General features: G+C 42.0%; 1 protein-coding gene across 3 annotated transcripts in view; it reads left to right on the forward strand.

Moving 5' to 3' along the window:
• Positions 1 to 4,717: 4,717 nt before the first annotated feature.
• Positions 4,718 to 25,472, forward strand: part of LOC126173644 (ribonuclease P protein subunit p21) — a 48,864-nt gene continuing 28,109 nt past the window's right edge. The window contains exons 1-2 of one of the 3 annotated variants that reach the window (XM_049920972.1): positions 4,718 to 4,959; positions 21,188 to 21,265. In XM_049920972.1, the coding sequence (XP_049776929.1) occupies positions 4,891 to 4,959; positions 21,188 to 21,265 (147 nt within the window). In that variant the 5' untranslated portion in view covers positions 4,718 to 4,890. Of the gene's footprint in view, positions 4,960 to 5,809; positions 6,008 to 6,155; positions 6,204 to 21,187; positions 21,266 to 25,472 lie in introns of those variants that run through there. The other 2 variants (XM_049920974.1, XM_049920973.1) reach the window with 2 other exon arrangements.

A 25,472-nucleotide genomic window follows, 5' to 3' on the forward strand; every position in this document is an offset into this window, starting at 1 on the left:
CACAGAAAACTTTTCATACAAATTTTATTGTAAAGCACACTAAAGTTAAGGGAAAGGTGCAATGCCTAGATGAGATAAACTTGGACATTCAAGAACTGGTTTTGCTCAGATATATGGAAAATTAACTGTAGTATTATATGACATACAACACATCTGAGGTGCAAATTTGTGGAGAGGAGAGATTGCATTGAACCTGTTGTGTATGGTGCACATTTTGTTACAGTGCTGGGATGATGTCATCCAGATTTCAAAATTAGTGGTCTAGTAATGAAACACTCATCACTTTTAATATTTAAAAATAAACATGCCTGAAAAAGGAAGCCGAATTAGGACTTTCAATGAAATTGGAAAAATGTTCTTGTTTTGCAAATTCACTGTGGATGACACTTACAAGCACGGTGTTAGTAGCTCTTATTGACCTTTGTATCAGCCACAGTGAACATGTTGAAGGTTTTAAAGTAACAAAGTAGTTGTTGACATTGAGGTATTAATGGATGATAGCAGGAAACAGCAATGAAATAATGTGAATTACTTAAACCAGGAATTAAACAAGTCTACATAGCTTTGAACACAACCAAAAAATGGTTGGTTCAAATGGCTCTGAGCACTACGGGATTTAACATCTGAGGTCATCAGTCCCCTAGAACTTAGAACTACATAAACCTAACTAACCTAAGGACATCACACACATCCATGCCCAAGGCGGGATTCGAACCTGCGACTGTAGTGGTCGCGCGGTTCCAGACTGTAGTGCCTAGAACCGCTCGTCCAACCCGGCCGGTGAACACAGTCATTTCACACTTCTTATTCACTGCATATTTGTGTGCTATAACTAATACAGCAACCTTTTATTTTCTCATCTTTGATCTGAAACACATGTCACATCTTACTTGTTTTCCTAGAGCAACTCTAGGTTTACAAGATCCACATTTCAGAGTTCCGGTAATTGCTAGTCCTACCTCATGCTGAAAGTGTGGGTTGATAGCTGTCTCTTCAGATATGATCTCATCAACTGCCATTTCAGAAACTTGAAACAAAAATGTGATTATTCAAATTTCTGTCAGTGATTAATATATCACTGATGTATAGGTATATTCATGATGGTATAGAACAGTGCAGGGCCATCTTCTGGAACACCTGCTGGGTAGACTAAACTGTGCACTTCACATCCAGTGCAACAATTTCTTCATAGGTAGTATCATAGTACACTACTATCTCAGACTTGATTGTTGTGATGCTCAATGAAACAGCATTATGCCTTGAAGACACTAAACTAACAGCCTTCTTAAGTTTTTGAATGAAGGATATAAGAAGTAATATATCCAAAAACAATTAAGTTTTACATTTTGCTGTCAGGAACTCTTTTGGAATGTTTCCTTTTATTATTATTTTGTACATGTGTGGCCTTTTTGTTTCCTCTTCCCAGTTTGACAAGCACATCTGATTTGCTTAATGGGGATATATATGGTTACAATAAATAAATAAATATGTGGATACAATGCAACCAGCAAACCAAGATCAGCCTCCAAAACTTTACGAGCCTAGGAAATGAGCACAATGATTTGGACATAATAGCATGTTTTAATAAACCAGATGTTTCAGTTATTACTGAGCACTGGTATACCAAAAAAGAATCTTATTATGCACCCATTAACAAAGAATTTCTGCTCATCTTTCAGTAGGGATATCAAACCTTATGGCGATGTTGCAAAAAGTGACAATAATTGGTGCTCATAGATGTAATTCCTATGTGTTGAAGGTGTTACTCAACTTTCTACGATAAGCTATAGATGGGAAAGGAAACATAATTTTAGATATAGACAGACCTCCATCTGAAATTACAGATTTGTTTTAGCTAATCTCTATCAGTTGCTTGTAGAGAGAGATAGTAAATACTAAGGGAAAACGGCTGGTAATTATGCTGATAATTGTTCACAGTTTAATAAAACCTTATCTAACACAAATCGGTTTTCACTCATAAGGATGGCGAGTGGCACACACAGATCTAACATTACTGATAGGTAATACAGGGTACCCAGGACTTTGTACTGTGATACTTTCTTTTGTTGATTTGTGTAAATGACAAAATACTGCTCCTCCAATTCAAGGATAGTTCTGTATGCTGATGCTACACCCATTGCATGCAAGTGTAAAGATCGTGAGCAACTACAAAAACTATGAAACTGTATTACAAATGAAATAACTCAGTATTTCTATGAAAGTCATCTCATTGTCAGCACATAATAGCAGCAATAACGGATTTTCACCCCACAAGACAGATTTTTAAATTCAGTTGTGCACTGGAACTGATATTGTCATCAAAGAAAACTACTGCTTGGTTACAGTTAAAACTGTCTATATTTAACATGGAAACTAATTACCGTACCAGAACGTAACTTGGTAGCATTAATGTCAAGGACATGGGGAAGAGAAATAATGCAGAATCAATTCAATTGAAACACTTTTAATGTGCTGCTACAGTACACCATACCATTACATAGCAGTACCATTGCTGGTAACGGTGATGGAGGCTGTTATGAAAAGCTTGTGATATTATTCAAATCTGATATGGCAAGTTAACAGAACTTTTGATCCATATGAGTAAAATTATTGTGTAAAATCGATAGTGCAGCTTGTTACAGAAGTCTCTTCAGGGCCTTCGGAGTCTTTCACTTACATGTCAACATATTTATTCCCTAATAGTATTTGTTGTTCATAATAGGGGTAATTTTACTCTGTTCAGTGAAATGAACTTGCAAAATACTGGAAGGAAGGTTTACCAGAATAAATGTCCACGTAGACTATACATCCCTGCCTACGATTCAGAATGGAATTTCACATTCTGATTGAAAGTCTTTAAGAGGTTGCTGCTAGACATCAGGCAGAAAACTGAAAATCCTAAGATATTAATAAAATACAAAGTAAAAAAAATTATTTTATAAGCCTCTCCTTCTATAATTATAATTAAACGTAATGTTCTGACTCAAGAATGCATATCATAGTTAACACTAAGGTTCAAATTAACAGGGTTTTAATGTTACCATTATATGTAGGGCTGCCAGTACTCATTGTAAAATTCTGAAATGCTTTGTACGAAGTATGAGAGAAAAACAGTACTTGAATAAAAAAACCATTTCTAGCTTTCAGGGTCATTACTTCCTTCCTCTGGGAAGATGAATACGTTTTGTGACTGGAAATGAGGGGAAGATCACTTAGACCACCCGTATAGAACACTTATGTGACACATTCATGAGTACTGCTCCAAAGTTTGACATCCAGGTCAGATTTAAGCAACACATTGAAGCAACTCAGAGGCTGGATGCTAGTTAGGTTACCAGTAGTTTCAAACTATGTGCGAGTATTATTTTGTATAACACTGTTGAGAAAATTTAGAAGGCATGAGAAATCAGGGCTCGGATGATAGACAGCCTTTCTTCCCTTTCTCTATTTGCGAGTGGAACGGTACCATTTGGTTGTTTGTGTAGTATGTATATACATACAGATACGGAAGAAAATTGTGACTGCCTACTACATTATGAATTAATAGTTGAACTAACCTAAAGCTTCGTGATTTACTTCAAATGTTTTGTACCACTGACACACTCTGACAATCAGTGACTTCCATATATAGCAGCCTTACAATTTGGAGATGTCAGTATTGCTTCGATCTATTAATATTCCCTCATTGAGCTCTTTTTATCTTAAGATCACATAAACTGGATTTTTGAGAAAGTACACACAGGAAGATGTGATTGACATATAGCTGTTTGTTTACAGAAAAACAACGATCAAAATTTAAGCATATCGGTAACACACACAGGGCAAGAGCACATATCTGGACAAGAGCACTATACTGGATTTCGCCCCCTTTTCCCTAGAAACCTTGAGTGGAGTAATAACTTTATTTGTCTGAGGTCTACATTAGGTTGAAAAGCAATAATTTCGTTGACAGTTGTTGAACACAGCGAATGAGAAATAAATGTTGTGGTACAGACAGACGTGTGTCTTTGCCTAATATTTGTTTGCGGCATATTTAAATGAACTTTTCCACATTTAATGCATTTCTCATAATAAAACTACTAGGTCATCCCCAAAAAACATATATTAGAAAATGAACAAGCATCCAACGTGTTTTGATGCATATTACGTACAGATATCGTACACAAACTGGAAAAATGCAATGGGCGTTCCACTACGCATCCTTTACCATATTTGATTCGTTTTTCCGCATTTGCTACTGCTGGTATGGGTGCAAAGACAAATTCGTGCTGCAAACGTCTCAGTGGTAGTTAGCCTACATTAGTAAGCTGCAGTTAATGCGTTAAAAACATTTAGACACATTGTCCGCAATGCGTAATATGTGTTATGCTATAAATCACTCTGCCTTTCGACCAATAATTTGTAATCAGTTGGCTTCAATCAATCACGTACGGCTCTAATATGTAATTTTGACTACGCTGCGGATTTATCATGTCACCATAATACAGATTATTCGCATTTAAACCTTCTTTCTACATTTTATTCTGTTAACGGAAGCTTCATTCAAACAATCTGGATTGATTTGACATTCCAAAACAACAGCTGAAGGCAAGTCTGTATAAGCAATGTAGCCATTAGCCAACGTGTGACGTCACTTACGTCAACAGAGTTGTTTACAGGTTTAGTCACCAGGCAGCGCTGTCACGCTTTCAGCCTTTTTGATGACGTCATGAAGCGATTCCTCGGGGCCCGCGAGACGCACGTGTGAGGGTCAGGGTAGGTTTGAGTTTTGTTCGCGGGAGCATCAGCAAGTTAGGAACGTCTTATTTGACAGTCGGTCGAAACTCGAAAGGGAATTCGCGAACTACGTGAGGCAATAAGCGAAGCTGTATTGGAGATCCGTAATTAGGCATGGAAGCAGATAAGCTGAAATTACCCCAGAATAAGGACAGTACAATGTGTTTTTCCTCTAGTGGCAAGGTACAAAGTAAAGTTTGTTTGGTGAACCATGCGCGTTAAGAATATGCGTTAGAAACCGTTCCTTCCGAAATTTGGTCATCTTCAAACACTGTTTGCGATTACTATGATGTTTGTAGGAAGGTGTGTTACCTGATTGTGATGAATGACAGTGTTGCTTTGCTTGGTAAAAAGTTTGTTAAAATAGATGAATCGCTAATCACACCTCGTAAGTGTAGGAAAGGACGAAGTTTGAAAAACGAAATTGATCAGATATAGGTGTTTGGAAGCAGTGAAAGGGAGTCAGGAATGTGCTTTATAGTTATTGAATTCGAGGTATAAATAAACTTTGATGTCCCTTTTTAAGCACTTCATCCTGCCTGGAACGAAAGTAATTACCGGCAGCTGGCAGATTCGAAAACGAATTTGTCAACCATTCAATCGAATATGCCTTAGAAAGATTCGTTGATCCACACGCAGAGTAAAGAGGGCATGTGGAAATCTCTCTAATCTTCTATTAAAAGAAGGCTGACCGGGAAACAGATGAACTGTACATATTTCAGAACCTGTATTTATACAATTTGCGGTGTTGGGTGGTGGCAAACAACTCCTTCACGAGATTTTGTTTTCCTGAAAGATGTAGCTAGAGTTTATCCCTGCTACGGCAAAATAGGATTGCTCCCGGATGCGAATATGAAACGCGAAATTGTTGATGTGGATGACTAGTACTGTAAATTATCGATTTTTTTTTTTATTTTTTTTTTTATTTTTTTTTTTTTTTTATTATTATTATTAGGGATTTACTTTACGTGAGCAATAGGATCCTCCATAATGATAGCTATGGTCTCTTTTCAATGTTGTGACCAGAATCTATATTTGGCTCATGTCACCACGATCAGCAATTTTTAGTTTCACATTCGTTGGCTTCACTTAGCCGAAGCCTCTTATGTGTATCGAATATTTCGCCAGACCAAATAACATTACAGTAACAGCTGCATCATCCCTATGTTTGAGTGATACATACTTATACAGAGTTTCTAGTTAACATACGAATGACATGTTGATTGCCGTGGTACGTAGCATTGAAATGAGGCTCATACACGCTTCATTTAAGCGTTACCCCTTAAGGCACTATGTTTAGTATTCTGAATGTTAAAACAATGTATATGAAGTTGAGCAAAATTTCATAAAATCATTTGAACTAAACTAACAATTTAGACATTACTTAGTATCCCATGTTATGGTTCACTACATATAAATTTGCTTTGGTGAGTGGCCTTTCCTGTGTCAAACAATAAAGTAAGTCTGGTTATCTAAGATAACCCAAAACTAGAGTACACTGTCTGGGCGCGAATGACCATAGAAGTTTTGCGCCCCCTAAAAAAAAAAAAAAAAAAAAAAAAAAAAAAAAAAAAAAAAAAAAAAAAAAAAAAAAAAAAAAAAAAAAAATACACTGTACAAGAATAACTTGTGCACAGAATTGAAACAATCAAGATAAAATTTAGGCAGTTCAGCACATCTTGTAATATACAGGTGGGCTGGTTGCAAGATATTGTCAAAAACTGAAAAATGAGCAGACACCTCCAACCATTATGGGCCAGGCAGATCTCTTTCAGACATGTGGTGTGAGTCCTAGTTCAGTAGTTATCACGCCACAATTTTCTCTAGAAATATATAGTTGTGAGCTAAAAACTTTAAATTTGCTAGCCTGAAAAAGTTGAACTTTGGACATATCCATTTGGCAGAACAATATTTTGAGAACAATCTGAAGTTTCTCAGTTGTACAATTTAACTCAGTGCCTGACATTCAGAAGTTCAAATTCGAGTTTGTTATATTGACATTTTGAGTAGCTTTTCAGTTTTTGTTGTTTCCAAACTCAATGTAAATATTAGTATGATTCCTTGAAATTTCTTGCAACATATCAGTTATTACTTACTGTCCAATGATCTTGTCATCAGCAAGTTTTTTTCTCCACTACTGCTGCTCTCTCTCATCTTTCACTCCTACATGAAGGGTCTTCACATGTAGATCAGTCTTGTCAGATCAGTTCCTGAATTCGTGGTGTATATTAGGATAGGTATGGTATTGGGAGCATTCACAAGAGGCTTCGTGCTTTATTGGTGATGTTTGTGATTACCTATAGCTACTGTGTGCTCCATGGTGAAAGTGGATGGAGTAAGATCAGCAGTATACACAGTCCTCAAATCTGTAGTTGGTTTTAGGAATGAGGCTGTAAAGATCAGGCTCGTTCTGCCCATATATGTTGAACATTTGTGGACAGTGATTATTCAGTAGTGTTCAGGGTGCTTAGCTCTGAATGTTGTAGCCAATGTGAGGATTAAAAATGATTGTAATGAGTTATTTAATGAATTTTCATTCCGCTTGTTTGAAGTTGTCACCACTGACTGCTGGTAAAAGACAAACTCTACAAAAGCAAGTGAGATGTACTTTTCAGGGTACACATTTTCAAGTACAAAGCATGTGTACCACAATGTTCAGTTGGAACTGGCAACACTGCCTTGACCTGCCACCAGATATGAATCATTCTGAATTTTCTTTTCATTCACCTTGAGTGTGCTTTAAAGTTTGGTATGCTTGTCTGTGTCAACTCATTACTTTCTGAAAATTATTTACTTTAAATTTCCTGCCATTTTTGGTCCTTCTGACATTGCTAACATTCGTCTGTATCTAGGAGTGGTAGAATTTTTTGCTAGATTATTGCCATATTGAACTGCCATTTTTTTTTTTAAATGAACCTTAAGCAATAAAATTAGGAACCATAGTAAGCATTACTGGACATGCATTTGTGTGTTGCAATGTTGGCTTTGTTTAGCAATGTGTTTGTAGAGCAGCAAACCATACTCCTTCCATCCGTACCAAGCCTTAGAAGAGCTTCATCTCCTTGGTATTCATTGGTTCCCTATTATTCACTTTTGTGAATTGCTGCTAAGGGCCAATAGTTACTTCACTGCAAACTTATTGATATTAGGGCTGTTCCATGAGAACTTGGACATAAATCAGAAAAATAAAAAAAAAGTATTACAGATCTGATTATACCAGCTCTTAGCTGAAACATTTTTAAAATTTTAATTTTTAGTCTGAAGCTCTATATGTTAAGTGCTGGATAGAACAAATGGCTTTATAACTTGTCTAAAATTTCAGCTTCTAGTTACCCCTGAAAACTAAGTTGTCAAAGCAATGCAACAAAGTAATGTGAAAACATCTGTTAACAAAATATCTCAGAAATAATTACACATATCTTAAGCCACCTCATTTCAGTAGCTTTTATGTAATTCATTTAATTAGTAAGGTTCCCAGTCTGGTTTGGTTTTTATAATCTGTTATTTCGTTACTGAAAGAAGTCTGAACTTTTCAGCAACAATGCAATTTTATGGAAGGCTGAAAATAGACATGCAAGTACAACTTTGAGATACATAGTATCACAGTATGGAATGGCTGACATTCCGTGACTCTTAAAATGTTGCACATTGAATATTTATACATTGGCTATACTGTAATTTTAGGCAGTTGTCTGTTGGCTTTCTTCAGTAAATGTTGGAGGGAATGTGTAAGGAAAGAAGGGAAGCGCTGCAAAAAGAAAAGCAATTTTTAGAGAGAAGAAACTAATACACAGTAAAAGCGTAATGTCTGAAAGGTGAACCAATAACCCTCTTTACTTAAAAATCACAATGGGATGAATAAATTGGTGCATAACACATGCAGAATGTGGTTATTTATTTTAAAGAACAGTCTTTATTCGTCTATAATCTAAGCTAATTAAATATCTTCTGTGGGAAACACTGAAAGTGCCAGGTTATAAGAAAAACCTCAATTTAGCCTATAGGAAAAATACCATTTTACTCTTTTCCTATTTACTGCAACAGAATGTTGACTGTATTGGAAGGTCAACATGAATTAAGCCTGAATTAGAAAAGCATTTTTATGTATTGTGTTGTTAGAAGCTTCCTATAGTAAAAAGACATAATTATGATGTAAATGAGATATTGCATTATTTCTGGCAATCACACTATTTTTCACAATTCTCCAAGACCCTTCATTTTTGCTTTATCATCACATGAGCTGGGAATACTTTAAGTGATTTATGGAAAATGGCTTAGGTGATGAGGCTAACAAAGGAGATAGGAAAAAGAGAATGTTGAATTGACAAAGTTTAACTCCTGCTCAACTTAGGATGCAAATAAATTAATCACAGAAAATGCAGAAATTAAGTTAGAAGCAGCATTGAAGGCAACAGTGGTGATGCCTGTGCCACCTACACCAGAACTCCAGATACATCTCCAGCCATATTAAAGAAATCAGTTAAAGATGTGGCAACTTTTTACCTAGAAGTCCAGGAAAGCTTAAATCCAGGCCCAGAAAAACCTGTTGCTAATGTCAGATGACATTTTTAGGAGACTCCTGGAATGAAAGATTTTGTGATAGTGAAATATAAGGCAGAAAAGGTGATTTCAGAAGAGCTATGTAGTAACGACCTTGAAAGAAACACGCACAGGAATTTCCCCACATGAAAATAAAACTGGCTGAAGTTCTGTGCATCAAGGTCACAGTTTTACACCTCACAGGATACCCTGCACAACTTTTGCCTCTGCTACTATTATAAGAAAGGAAAGTTACTTTTGAAAGTTAGCAGCTAGGTTATTCTAAAAGTCGAGACCAAATTTTGTGGCTTTATAAAGTACTATAGTCGGCAGTCAAGAGAAACAGGTTTGCACGATTTCACAATGTGAGGGTTGTGAATGTATATCTGAAAGGTAAGCACTCTTTGAACAAGAACTTACTGAAGCAGATGGTTGAATGGACCCAATTGGGGGTTTGAACCAGCAAGTCAATCTGAAAGAGTTTCATGTTACTGTTGGCCAGCCTTGGTGCTCTTTACAGGAGGCTACCCCAATTCTTACAACACACATTTATAAAAACACAATAGTCAAGTTTTTTGAAGACAAAAACATGGGCTACACACTGGTACAAGTAGATTTTTCAGATAATTATATTGTTAAACTGCAGAATTAAATTCAGAATGCTCACTGGTCAAAACCACAACATGTGTTGGGGACTCTGAAAATTGTGGATATTCTTGGACTGTTGCTACTGATGAACTTGATCATAGTAAATGTTCAGAGCATGCTTTCAGAAATAAAATTATGCAGCACATTATTTACACACCCAGTGGTAGAAATGGTCACATTCATGACTGATGGTGCAGCCAGTCAGTGTAAGCATAATTTCCTCTCCTACAGCTTAACATTTTTGAGAGATTACTATGAAATAAACAGTTCATGGCACTACTTTGCCACATCACACAGCAAAGGTGCTGCAGCTAGGTTTGTTGGGCCTGGAAAGTGTGCAGTGTAGTATATCTGTAAAGTTGGGAAACATACTATCAGGTGCAGAAGACGTTGCAAAAATTGCAAGTGGAATAGTTCCAATAGAGCAGACCTACTCTGTATGCTAGAAATGCCCCTTCGACATGATGCCTCTTTAAACTTAACAGGTCTAATATTTGATATGAAGGAAGTCAGTCAGTCTTGGTTGCAGGTCTAATATTTTTGTCCAAAGCCGTCCCCACCCTTTTCCAGGCCAAGTAAATAAAGCATTCTTTGGAAGTTAGTATGTGATGTTGATGTGTAGGAGATGCTGGGTAGTAACAGATAAGAAGCAAAACTGTACCTATATCAAATTGAGACCCTCTTCTGCTAGAAATCTGTCTACTACTGTAACTGATCTCTAACTGACACATCTTGGTAACACAATGTCATCCCAGATCTTGTATGCCCTTCCTACTGTAATGTAATGGATGTACTTGTGTAGTCATGTTAAGATTCATTCATTCACACTTGTTCTGTCAATCCTATAATGAAGGAGAGCGCTCAGGGTTGTGAACAATTAAAGTTATGCTTTAACAAGCAGAAGCAACCACTTCAGGCTACTTCTGTGAAATGTGCTAACAGTAAATTATGGCTAGCACTAATATCCTTACTGATAATTATAATAATTACTTCCAGATTACATTATATGTGTGTTTTTGGAGGAAAAAAATATCTCTTTCTCTCTCTCTCTCTCTCTCTCTCTCTCTTTCTTTCTTTCTTTCTTTCTTTCTTTCTTTCTTTCTTTCTTTCTTCTCCCTCCTCCTTCCGGCAGTGATGGAAGAAATGCCCACCTCATCCTCCTGTACTACCCAGTTACAGTTTTATAAGCAATACTTCAAATCAAGCATTTATGTAACTCCACCAAGAGCGTCTTTCTGCCGTCCACCTAACCTTCGTAACCTCTTAGTTCATCCCTATGAAATCCCCAAACCACCTTCCCTACCCTCTGGCTCCTACCCTTGTAACCGCCCCCGGTGTAAAACCTGTCCCATGCACCCTCCCACCACCACCTACACCAGTCCTGTAACCCGGAAGGTGTACACGATCAAAGGCAGAGCCACATGTGAAAGCACCCACGTGATTTACCAACTGACCTGCCTACACTGTGAAGCTTTCTATGTGGGAATGACCAGCAACAAACTGTCCATTTGCATGAATGGACACAGGCAGACAGTGTTTGTTGGTAATGAGGATCACCCTGTGGCTAAACATGCCTTGGTGCACGGCCAGCACATTTTGGCACAGTGTTACACCGTCCGGGTTATCTGGATACTTCCCACTAACGCCAACCTGTCAGAACTCCGGAGATGGGAACTTGCCCTTCAGTATATCCTCTCTTCTCGTTATCCACCAGGCCTCAACCTCCGCTAATTTCAAGTTGCCGCCACTCATACCTCACCTGTCTTTCAACAACATCTTTGCCGCTTTACTTCTGCCTCAACTGACATCTCTGCCTAAACTCTTTGCCTTTACAAATGTCTGCTTGTGTCTGTGTATGTGCAGATGGATATGTGTGTGTGAGAGTGTATACTTGTCCTTTTTTCCCCCTAAGGTAAGTCTTTCCGCTCCCGGGATTGGAATGACTCCTTACCCTCTCCTTTAAAACCCAAATCCTTTCGTCTTTCCCTCTCCTTCCCTTTTTCCTGATGAAGCAACCGTTTGTTGCGGAAGCTTGAATTTTGTGTGTATGTTTGTGTTTGTGTGTCTATCGACCTGCCAGCGCTTTTGTTTGGTAAGTCTCATCATCTTTGTTTTTAGATATATTTTTCACAGAGTGTGTGTGTGTCTATATATATATATATATATATATATATATTCTGATAAATTGAGGAATGGGTAATGAGGTGCTCTTTTAGTTTGTTTTTAAATATTTGAAGATTTCTGATTTCCTGCCTAAAGTCCGTTGGCAACTTGTTCTAGAATTCTGCACCTGAATATTGAACTCCATTTTCAACACTAAAGAGGGATGCATAGTCTGTATGAAAATAATTTTTATTTCTAGTATTTTGGTTCTGAATTGCTGACTTTTTTTTGTTTTCTTTTTTTTTTCCCTCCTGTTATTAACAAGAAGTACCAATAGGGTGTATATGATTGGATATAAGTGTAAGAAGAATCCCTAGGTCCCTGAAAAGGCTTCTATGATGTGTTTGTCTATCAATTTTACACAATTTTCTTATTGCACAGTTCAGAAAAGAAAAAGAAAAAAAAAACCACACACACACACACTCACTTTCCACCACAGGTGCAATGCCCAAGAGAAGGATAAACTTAGTGATAATATTGCAAAGTATGCTATCAATCATCTGCTGGTCAACATAGTGAGATTTTGTGAGTGCACAGCAGTCAGAAGTGACAGGCTCTCTCTGTAGAAAATGTGGAAAAAAATCTTCAGATTTTTCTTTCAGGTCAGAGTAGGTCTGTCCCATCTCTCTCGTCTGTCGTTTCCACATATGGACAGGGTGGCATGTTTGCTGGAATGGCAACTCTGTTTCCTGATTGTAAAATATAGTTAAGGATTAATAAAAAGTGTGTTTATAAATTGATTCACTGCAACCTGATGGAGAAGTAGTCACATACATGGTCTAGATTATAAATATGACAAATAATATATCCAGGCAGCTGCCAGTGTGTCATCAGTCAAGAAATAAAAAACACAAATCTCCTTTATAAATGGCTTGCTCTGCAATGAAATTGCAGCCCCCCAGGGGGTCCACAACTCTTTTGTGGATACGTGCGTAGCGAGCACGGGACCCTGAGCTAATGTGGCCTTCCTTCCTTTCCGGGCTGCATACCTTCCCCTTCCCCATCCCTATCTTCGCCCCTCCTCCCCTCACCTCTGGCTCTTTCCTTCCCTTTCTCCCCATCTGGGAGTATGGTTTGTGCCTACGTCCGGAGACGGACGCTCGTAAATGTACTGCATTCTTCGCCTTCCTTGCTTTTATGTCTTCTTCCTTCCTTTGTCCTTCTCTTTTCCTTACCTCTTCTCTTTCCCTTTTCTCCGCTGCGGCGTTTGAGACCTCTCTTCTTTCCTTTCCCTTGATCTTTCTTCCTCCCTGTGCGTGTCTGAAGGCCGACCCACGCCTTTTGTGCGTAGCCGGTGACGGGGTAACGCGTAATTCCCCGCCCCGGGTAGACAGGTAGGACACCTACGTACCCCCTGGTAACGGCCAGGCCCAGGGAGGGGTGATTACCCGAGCTGATACCTTCCGAAAGTGCCGATTGGTCCCTCCGTCCGTTTGTCGGGAGGTGTGACCTGAGGTGTGAACAATCACCTAAGGCGGGAGTGCCCTCAGAGAGGGCCACCACAAGGGAGGAGCGCGCCATCGGAGACGCCGGTTATCATGGGGGATTCTTCCGCAATGGTTTCCTCACCTTCCACTATGTCTGCTCACAAACGTAAGTATACTGAGTCTCAGCCACAGACGATTCTTCCATCGTTGCCACAGTTCCTTGTTGTTTCTCGGTCTGATGAAGCTCACGACTTCTCCACGGTCAACCCTTTCATTATTCAGAAAGGTGTCGACGCAATTGCAGGTCCTGTAAAGTCTTGTTCCAGATTACGGAATGGCACCCTGTTGTTAGAAACACACAGTGCCCTCCAGGCACAAAAATTGCTGCGTACTTCTCTGCTCCACACCTTCCCTGTCCGGGTGGAACCGCACCGTACCTTAAATTCGTCGCGTGGAGTCGTTTATACACGCTCCCTTGATGGATTGTCTGACGAAGAAATTCAGCACTATCTGTCTGACCAGGGCGTCACGGCAGTTCATAGAGTTATGAAACGGGTTGACACAAACATCATTCCAACCCGCACTGTCTTCTTGACATTTGATAAAGTTCAACTCCCATCGAAAATCAAAGCAGGCTATGAGATAATTTCCGTTCGCCCTTACGTCCCAAACCCTACGCGTTGCTATCGATGTCAGCGGTTCAATCACACCAGCCAGTCCTGTTCCAATCTGGCCAAATGTGTTACGTGTGGCAAGGAGGCCCATGAGGGTGCTTGTCCACCTCCATCCCCTCGCTGCATCAACTGTATGGGTGACCACCCTGCTTCCTCTCGAGATTGCCCCGTTTTTAAGGACGAAAAGCTCATCCAGGAAATAAGAGTGAAGGAAAAGGTGTCGACCTTTGCTGCTCGAAAATTATTCGCCAGTTGACAGCCCACCGTGCATCAGACAGGAAAATACAGCACTGTCCTTGCTTCTCCTCGGCCAACAAAGGAGGCGGCCACGCAGACTTGCGACCTCACCTTTAGTGCCACGGTCGTCAGATCGGCCAGCGCAAAGATCGCTCGTTCAACCTCACCACTTTCGCCTGCCCACTCTATGGCTCACCCTTCGTCGGGTTCTGCTAAATCTCGTGCCCAAAAGTTGGACGCCAAGTCTTCGAAAACAGAGCATACTCGTGAAGAGTTTTTGCGTACCGCGGCTTCCCAGCCGTCGGTTCCTCCTTCATCTAAACACCATTCTTCCAAGAAGGCTACAAAGAAACCCAGTTCCTCTCCTTCTCCGCCAAGGCGTGTCCCATCTACAGCACCACCTGGCGGAAATCGCCCTCGGCCGTCTTCTGTGTCGCCGAGGCGCACTGCTGGTGGCTGGTCAACCGGCCGATCGCTGGTGGCAGGAGCTGCTCCTGACCAACCTATGGATCAGGATCTTCTGCCTTCGGCTGACTGCCATTCCATGCTGTCGGTCGCTAGCTCCGAGCAGTCTTTGACTTGACAGCAACTTTGGTCACATTCCTCCATTTTCTGTTCACCCCATGTCCATTATCCACTGGAATATCCGCGGCATTTGAGCCAATAGGGATGAATTGTCGATCCTCTTACGATCCTACTCGCCGGTCATCTTCTGTCTTCAGGAAACAAAGCTGCGTCCCCATGACCGCTTTGTTCTCCCTCATTTTCAGTCCGTCCGATATGATCTCCCCTCTGTTGAAGGCTCTCCAGCCCATGGAGGACTCATGATTCTTCTCCGTGATACTCTCCATTATCACCCAATCCCCTTAAACACTTCCTTCCAAGCTGTCGCCGTCCGTCTTTCACTTTCCGGATACACGTTCTCTCTTTGTACTGTATACATTCCATTGTCCACACCAATGGCACGAGCTGATCTCCTTCATCTTCTTGGTCAGCTTCCACCCCCCTATTTGCTGGTTGGGGACTTCAATGCCCACCACCCGCTTTGGGGATCTCCACATCCTTGTCCACGTGGCTCCATATTGCTAGACGTCTTCCACCAAGCGGATCTAGTTTGTCTCAACACTGGGGTCCCCACATTTTTGTCTGCCTCCACGACAACTTTATCTCATTTGGACCTTGCGGTCGGTACTGTTCCGCTAGCTCGGCGCTTCGAATGGTTCGCCCTTGATGATACACACTCGAGTGACCACTTTCCATGTGTCCTTAGACTGCAGCCTCAACTGCCATATATGCGCCCGCGACGCTGGAAGTTTGCCCAAGCCGATTGGACACTTTTTTCGTCTCTCGCGACATTCGATGACCGTCGCTTTCCCAGCGTCGACGATGAGGTCACACACATTACCGACGTTATCCTTACAGCTGCGGAACGTTCAATACCACGCACCTCCGAATTGCCCCGGCGCCCCCCAGTTCCTTGGTGGAACGAGGCATGCCGTGACGCAATACGTGAGCGGCGACGTGCTCTTCGCATTTTCCGTCACCATCCTACTTTGGCCAACTGTATCCGCTATAAGCAGCTCCGTGTGCGATGCCGTCGCGTCATCCGCGATAGCAAGAAGGCAAGCTGGAAATTCTTTATTAGCTCATTTAACACCTTCACTCCCTCCTCGGAAGTTTGGAGTCGGCTTCGACGGTTCTCAGGCGCGCCTAGTTTCTCCCCGGTCTCTGGGCTCACTGTCGCGCATGATACCTTAGTGGACCCCGTCGCAGTTTCTAATTCGTTGGGTCAGCACTTTGCTGAGATTTCGAGCTCTTCAAATTACCCGCCAGCGTTTCTCCCGAAGAAACGTGCAGCGGAAGTGCGACCTCTTGCTTTCTCCTCTCAAAATCACAAAAGCTACAATACTGTTTTCTCCATGCGGGAACTCCAACATGCCCTCTCATCTTCTCGCTCCTCCGCCCCAGGACCGGATGGTATCCATGTCCAAATGTTGCTGCATTTATCAACCCCTAGTCTGCGTTACCTCCTTCGCCTTTATAATCGAATTTGGACCGACAGTACCTTTCCCAAACGGTGGCGGGAAGCTATTGTCGTTCCCGTTCCGAAACCTGGAAAGGACAAACATCTCCCCTCTAGCTATCGCCCCATTTCTCTCACGAGTAGTGTCTGTAAGGTTTTGGAGCGTATGGTGAATTACCGTTTAGCTTGGTGGCTGGAATCCCGCAGTCTTTTAACACCAGCCCAATGCGGATTCCGAAAGCATCGTTCTGCAGTTGACCATCTTGTTGCTCTCTCCACTTATATCATGAACAATTTTCTCCGGAAACGCCAAACGGTAGCAATATTTTTTGATCTGGAGAGAGCATGCGATACCTGTTGGAGGACAGGCATCCTTCGCACACTATTCTCTTGGGGCTTTCGAGGCCGGCTGCCCCTTTTTCTTCGCGAATTTATGGCAGAGCGCACTTTTAGGGTGCGGGTGAACACTACTCTCTCCCGTACTTTCTCCCAAGAAAACGGGGTACCCCAGGGATCCGTGCTGAGTGTTGTACTGTTTGCCATCGCCATAAATCCAATTATGGATTGTCTCCTTCCTGATGTCTCGGGCTCCCTCTTTGTGGACGATTTTGCGATCTGCTACAGCTCTCAACGGACCAGCCTTCTTGAACGACGTCTTCAAGGATGTCTTGATCGCCTCCACTCGTGGAGCATCGAAACCGGCTTCCGTTTCTCACCCAGTAAGACCATTTGTGTCAATTTTTGGCGACGAAAGGAGTTTCTTCCGCCCTCCTTACATCTAGGTCCTGTCAACCTTCCAGTTTCAGACGTCGCTAAATTCTTGGGTCTTATGTTTGACAGAAAACTGTGCTGGTCCTCCCACGTTTCCTATCTTTCGGCTCGCTGTCTGCAATCGCTTAACACCCTCCGTGTCCTGAATGGTACCTCCTGGGGAGCGGACAGAGTGGTCCTTCTCCGCCTCTATCGCGCCTTAGTGCGCTCAAAATTGGATTACGGAAGCATAGTCTACTCCTCTGCTCGGCCGTCTATTCTTCGGCGTCTCGACTCCATCCACCACCGTGGATTACGTTTAGTGTCTGGAGCTTTTTACACTAGCCCTGTGGAAAGCCTTTATGCTGAGACTGCTGAATCTCCGCTGTCCAATCGGCGAGCAGTCCTCCTGAGTCGTTATGCTAGCCATCTGTCTTCCATGCCTGCTAATCCAGCCCATGACCTTTTTTTCGACGCCTCCTTTGATGTAGGGTATGCAGGCCGCTCCTCCTCCCTACTACCCCTGGGAGTCCGCTTCCGTCAATTGCTCCATTCTCTTTCCTGCCGCTTTCCGAAAACCTTCTTGACAACTTGGGGTACAGCACCGCCTTGGCTCCGTCCCCGGATCTGCCTGCTCCGTGACCTTTGTCAATTTCCCAAGGATGGTACCCCTACACTTGTTTATCGTCGGGCATTTGCTGCTCTATGTGCACAAATGACGGACGCCACATTTATTTACACCGACGGCTCGAAAACATCATTAGGTGTAGGGAGTGCCTATATTGTTGGCGACACCCCAAATCGCTTTCGACTTCCCGACCAGTGTTCGGTTTATACTGCGGAGCTTTACGCTGTTCTCCAGGCTGTCCACTACATCCGCCGCCATCTGCGGATACAGTACGTTATCTGCTCCGATTCTCTCAGCTCTCTCCTCAGTCTCCAAGCTCTTTACCCTGTGCACCCTCTGGTCCACCAGATTCAGGACTGTCTGCGCTTGCTCCACCTGGGGGGCGTCTCGGTGGCGTTCCTCTGGCTCCCGGGACACGCTGGTATCTGTGGAAATGAGGCGGCCAATATGGCGGCCAAGGCTGCAGTCTCTCTTCCTCGGCCAGCTATTCAGTCGCTTCCCTTCACCGATCTACGGAGCGGTTTATGTCGCCAAGTTGCTCATTTATGGCATGCGCATTGGTCAACACTTCCCCGTAATAAATTGCGGGAAGTGAAAGCCCTTCCTTGCGCTTGGACCTCTTCCTCCCGAACGCGTCGTCGGGAGGAGGTAATTTTAGCTAGACTCCGGATAGGGCACTGTCTTTTTAGCCATAGACATCTTTTAAGCGGTGATCCTCCTCCACTCTGTCCCCACTGCTCTCAGCCGTGGACGGTCAGACACCTTTTAATTGAATGCCCCTATTTTAATCCGTTACGCTCCCATCTACACCTATCGCCTGATCTATCGTCGATTTTAGCAGATGACACGCGCTCAGCCGACCGCGTTCTCCAGTTTATTAATGACAGTGAAATGACGTCAGTCATTTGAAGTTTTTTTTTTGGGGACAACCACCCCCTGTCTGTAGTGGATTTTTAAGCATTCTTTCTACTTTTAGTTTCTCCAATTTTATGAGTTTGTTCCCATTGCTGCTGGTTTTCAATTTCGGTTTTTTACTGTCTTAAGTCACGGGCTGGGCGCTAATGACCATAGAAGTTTTGCGCCCTAAAACCACAAACAAAAAAAAAAAACAAAACAAAAAAAAAATGAAATTGCAGGTACTTGTTACTTAAATGAATTATGTTAATGAAATTGTACTTTCATTCTTTCCTTTGACACGCACCATAGGCATTGCCACAGCTGTCCATTGTAGTGTAATTTCATAAGCAGAACAACACTAATACAGTCAAGTTATTTAACAATATTTCCATTTCTTTCAATCAAGAACTTTCTGCAACAAGAATTCATTTTCTTTTTAAAAATTATCCTAAATGCTGTTTATTTCTACTAGAATTGAGTTTGAGATCTTTTATTGCACTCTCAGTAAAGAAGTTTTGTAGTAGCCAAATTGAGCTATTAAGATTTTTCTCAGAAAGATGGCCCAGTGTTCTGTTGTTGTAAGCTAGTTCCTCAAAAGTTGTCAGGGGAGACTTACTGGACGGCATGAGAAGGAAGTTTTTCCTTCTCATCCCATCTGGTAAGTTTATAAACTGTGCAGTGTGTGTAACAGTGGATGAGCCCCTGTGTGCTTTGAAAGCTGAAAGAAATACTTTGAGAACGCGATCCCCAATAATCAATATGCAGGAACTGAAATTTGCAGATATAACAACTTAGACATTGACATTGAATCAGATAAAACAAAAAGCTGCAAATTATACAAATGTGTAATAGCAATCATTTCACAAAACAGTACAAGTGTAAACTGTACTCTGTATTGTGAAGCACAGACATAATGAAGAATATGAAACACTTTGCCTACAACGTAATTATTGAAAATACTGGCGTGTATGTGGCTGAGGCATGGGAATTGAGCAAGACTTAGCTATAGGTAGGTCACATGCACTTTAAGTAATGGCCTCTTTAGAATAAATCAGGTGCAAAGTTACGCCATATGGAAATGTATAATGAGTAGGGCAATAATAAAAAAGATTGTTATGAAGCAAGTGCTTCAGTACAGACATCTTGAGTAAACATTTGAATGCAAATGCTCAAAGAGTGTTAGTGGTATATGTAGATGGTGTAAAAACCAATCGTGACGATATTATTTTTATGCACCTGTGGTTTCTAATAAATCACCTGTAGAAGTGATTAGTGCCAGCTTCTTGTAAATGTCTCATGTATCTGAAATATGACAAACTGCTAAATACACTGCTGTCCGCTAAAATTAAGACACCAGGGAGGGTAGAACATGTTTTTAAATTTGTATATGCTTTGGGGGTCTAAGTGATGCTAATTTAGTACACAGAGCTGCAAACTGTCAACAACAGTGGTTCTAACCTGGCTGGACTGAGTCGAACTGTGCTTGGAATAGAGCTGTTCTTATCATTATGTGCTGATTCAGTTCTGTGCCTAAATCCATCAGTCACAGTGGCTGCTAAGTGGTGATGTGAAATACTCTCTGCAGATCATGACCAAATGCTTCCAGTGGATGAAAGATGTGGAGAATGTGCCAGTCAGGGGAACAGTTGGAAACCCTCTATATTGTGCTTAGATCATGACAGCACAGGTAACATAAGGCTTTGTTACCTTGGTGAAAGATGTCATTGAGATCTTGAAGCTATGGTAGCACCACTGAATTTATCACATCATACTTTGTGCATCTACACACTAACTCAGTCATAAGGTTGTACATAGAACTGGGGCTCACCCAAAACTTCCAGCACCTCTCTCGACTGCAGCACCAAGGGAAGCTGCAACAGTAGTTGCCACTGTGAGGTAGTGACGAGTGCTCTAGACAACACCACAGTGTGCATATGGAAATGTCTTGCTGCTAACAAGCGGACTCTAGATATATGAGGTGTCTGTAGAATCTGCCTGGCTTAGTGAGAAAAATGTCACCTTTGGTGCTACTCAAGGGGAGCCATTGAGATCCCGTATGGCATTATCGATGCCCCTCCTGAACCCATAGGTTCTATTTGCATGATATTCTTGGGGTCTTGACAAATGTAATCAGCAGCAGTGCGGAATGATAAACCACAGCCTCAATAGGCCACAATCCACCCAGTGTTCAATTGCGACACATGGCGGTAGACGTTTAGCCTCCTTAGACGAGGCATAACAAGAGCTTCTCACAACCAACCAACATTAAAATGTGATTTCTGGAAGAGGAACATGGCCAGCAGTGTAATTATCAACACATGCTGCTTTGTGTTTACTGATCTAGTCAGCCATCTTAAAATAAATATACTGTAGTAATTGTAACTTCCATTGCACTGTGTAAATTAAAAAGAAGCTTTATTTCCAGGTATTTGCAACAAACAAAAAATCTATGAAGAAATTCCAGGAAGAAGAAGCATTTCAGAGGATGAATTTTTTATACCAGGTATTTCTGAGCCTTAACAACTTTACAAATTTCCTTTTTGTTAATACTGACATTTGTATGCTCTGAGAACAAAAAGGCTGTTAGTTTCAATTGGCACTGCAAAGACAGATGTAAGAAGACTAGCCAATTTATGTAGTTTGGTAACCTGAACTAAGACTTTTTTGTTCCAAGCTCTTTATTAGCATAGATTTTATATTTGTCTGTGTGTTTCTGTATCTGCATCATTATTATGGCATAGTTCTGACACACATTCAAATGACAAACAACTAGTCTTGTATAATACTGGTCATCAACTTCTTTATAGGTAACTAACATCTCTTCATGTTGCCTAACATTTCCTCGATATGTTTTAGAACTTAATCTTTCTTTTGGTTTGACAAAAGGGTCTCAAATCTATATCATCATACATAGAACATGCTGAGCAGATGATGAATGTTGGACTAGTCGTGAAACTGTCACCATAATATTTTTTCATTTTAGGCAGTCTTGTCTGTTATATATCTGTTTTCAGTAGCAATCTTAATCATAATTTTTTTTTTTAAATTCAGTTTATAACCTTGGTGATTTTTGTCACATTGGTTGTCATCTAAGACTTGTTTCCGTGCCCGACGTTTCATCTCCCTTTGTTTGTTCTAGTGAATGACTGGTACACTTGTTTATTACTGGATACTTACTATAGTATTGACAATCTTTATTTCCCCCCATGAAAGTTTACAGTAACAAGAACAAGTAGAAGCATTTATCAACTTACAAGTATTATAAGCACAATAGTACATACATTCCTTGCTCTTTTTCTTTACCATGCCGTGTCCCAGTCCCTCGGTAGACTGAGGTGGCTGCAATGCCATTTGCATATGGAGACATGCTCTTGCATTTTTAACTGTCATCCTATGAAGGCAAACTGCATTCATTATAAACAGTTGCGTGCATAGTGTCATCGGATTCTTTGGGATAGAAAGCAAGCTAGCTGGATTTCATGTACTAGTTCTTTTAACAGTTCCACTGCATCTTGCGTTGTGTGGGCCAACCTCGGTCAGCTTTCTGGGACCAAGATCCACTCCCCTGTTTCCTGCCTGAAAATAGCAGACAATGTCATAGAGGACCCTATTGCCATCTTCAACACCTTGGGCCGCCATTTTGCAGAGATTTTGAGCTCCTCCCATTATCAGACTTCCTCCATTGGAAATGAGCAGGATCATGCTCTCACTTCATCCCGATCCTCCACCCCAGGGCAAGACGATGTTAACATTCCGACGTTGCTGTACTTCTCTCTTGCGGGCAATCACTTTCTCCTTTGTATGTACAACTGCATCTGGGCAGAGGGCACATTTACCAGATGCTGGTGTGAAGCCACTGCCATACCCATACCTAAGCTTGGTAAGGACAAACACTTTTGTTTTAGCTACTGCCCCATTTCTCTCACCAGCTGTGTTGCAAAGTAATGGAATGTATGATTCATGCTGGTCTGGTATGGTGGCTTGAGTCTCGCCGTTTGCTAACCACTGCACAGGGGAATTTCGAGCACGCTATTCTGCAGTTGACCATCTTGTCACTTTGTCCACCCATGTCATGAATGGTTTTCTGCAGAATTCCCAGACTGGCTGTGTTTTTCAATTTGTAGAAAGCCTAAGACACCTGTTAGAGGACAGGTATCCTCCGTACACTGTACACATGGGCTTCTGTGGCCTCATGCCCTGTTCCCTCCAGGAATTTTTAAGAGACCAAGTTTTCAAGGTAAGCATGGGTTCTGTCTTGTCGGACACCTTTATCCAGGAAAATGGTGTCTCTCAGAGTTCCATCTTGAGTGTCATCCTCATAGCTATTGCCATTAACCCTGTAATGACCTGTGTCCTGCTGGGCATCTCCGGCTCCCTTTTCATTGACAATTTTGCTATCTATTGTAGTTCTCCATGGGCCTGTCTCATTGAATGGTGTCTTCAGTGATGTCTCGATTATCTTTACTCATGGAGCATTGACAATGGCTTTAATTTTTCATCTGACAAAACTGCTTGTCTGAATTTCTGCAGTGCATGTGGTTTCTTCCACCGTCTTTTCATCGTGGGCCTGTTGCTCTTCCGTTCATTGTAACTATGAAATTCCTGGGGGTCATGCTCGATAGGAACTTCCTTGGTCCTCCCGTCCTATGACGTGTCCTACCTGGCAGCCCACTGTATGTGGTCGCTCAATACCCTACTTGTCCTTAGAGGTACTTCCTGGAGGCCAGATTGAACCAACCTCCTCTGTTTGTACCGGTCCTTTGTCCATTAAAAACTCGACTGTGGGTGTTTCGTTTATGCATCTGCCCGTTTGTCCTTCTTATGCAGTCTCAATACCATCCACCATTGTGGCATCCATTTGGCCACAGGCACCTTTTATACTAGCCCGCTTGAGAGTCTGTATGCAGAACCTGGTGAACTACCTCTGTCCTACTGCCATGACTTTTTCCTCACAGATAAGCATGCCATTTGTTATGCATGACCACCCATCCTATGTCTCCTTCTTCGAAGACTCCTTTCATTGCCAGTGTGGGGGTGTCCCTATTCTCTTACATCCTCCAGTTGCCTTTCAGCTCTTGCAGTGGCATCTTAACTTCATGCTACCTGGCACTATCCTGCTGGATGTGAGCCCTTCACCACCTTGGCTTCATGCACTGGCACGCTTTCACCTAGGCCTTCATTCGCTTCCTAAGGACACTATTCCGACCTCACTCAATCGCCTTCAGTGTCATGACCTTCGCATGGAACTGCGCGATAGGATCTTTGAATACACTAAATGGTTCATGAACTGTCTGTGGTGTTGGGTGTGCCTTCATCATTGGCACCAACGTTTTTTGGTATCGTCATCCAGAACACCACTCGGTATTTACAGTAGACTCTTTACCCTGTATCAGGCCATGCAGTACCTCCGATGGCACAGGCTTTTAAATTGCATCGTCTGCTCTGACTTTGTGCTCTTCAAAGCCTCTTGTGTCCTGTACACTGTCCATACCTTAGTGCAACAGGTTCAAGAAAGCTGTCACTTGCTCTCTTGAAGGAGCCACTGTGATGTTTATTTTGCTTCCTCGTCACATCGGTTTGCCAGGGAATGAGGCCGCTGACACTGCTGTCAAGTCTGCAATCCTCGCACCTCAGGCCCCTAGTTCTTACATTCCCTCCAACAATCTCTGTGTTGCTGTTTGTCAGCAGGTGGTGTCACTTTGGCATCACCACTGGTCCTCCCTTCATGGGAACAAGCTTCAAGTTATTAAGTCTCTCCCAGTGGCTTGGATGACCTCCTCTCAGCCCTCTTGCTATGAGGTCATTTTAGGTAGGTTGTGTAGTCTTTTTAGATTACTGGCAATTAAAATTGCTACACCAAGAAGAAATGCAGATGATAAACGGGTATTCATTGGACAAGTATATTATACTAGAACTGATATGTGATTACACTTTCATGCAATTTGGGTGCATAGATCCTGAGAAATCAGTACCCAGAACAACCACCTCTGGCTGTAATACCGGCCTTGATATGACTGGGCATTGAGTCAGACAGAGCTTGGATGGTGTGTACAAGTACAGCTGCCCATGCAGTTTCAACACGATACCACAGTTCATCTAGAGTAGTGACTGGCATATTGTGATGAGCCAGTTGCTCGGCCACCATTGACCAGACATTTTAAATTGGTGAGAGATCTGGAGAATGTGCTGGCCAGGGCAGCAGTCGAACATTTTCTGTATCCAGAAAGGCCCGTACAGGACCTGAAACATGCGGTCGTGCATTATCCTCCTGAAATGTAGGGTTTCGCAGGGATCGAATGAAGGGTAGAACCACAGGTCGTAACACATCTGAAATGTAACGTCCACTGTTCAAAGTGCCGTCAATGTGAACAAGAGGTGACGGAGACGTGTAACCAATGGCACCCCATACCATCACGTTGGGTGATACGCCAGTTTGGCGATGACGAATACACGCTTTCAGTGTGCGTTCACCGCGATGTCACCAAACACTGATGCGACCATCATGATGCTGTAAACAGAACCTGTATCCATCCGAAAAAATGACATTTTGCCATTTGTGCACCCAGGTTCGTCATTGAGTACACCATCGGAGACGCTCCTGTCTGTGATGCAGCGCCGAGGGTAACCACAGCTATGGTCTCCGAGCTGATAGTCCATGCTGCTGCAAACATCATCGAACTGTTCGTGCAGACGGTTGTTGTCTTGCAAAC

Source organism: Schistocerca cancellata, chromosome 1, assembly GCF_023864275.1.
Source record: "Schistocerca cancellata isolate TAMUIC-IGC-003103 chromosome 1, iqSchCanc2.1, whole genome shotgun sequence".
Lineage (NCBI taxonomy): Eukaryota > Metazoa > Arthropoda > Insecta > Orthoptera > Acrididae > Schistocerca > Schistocerca cancellata.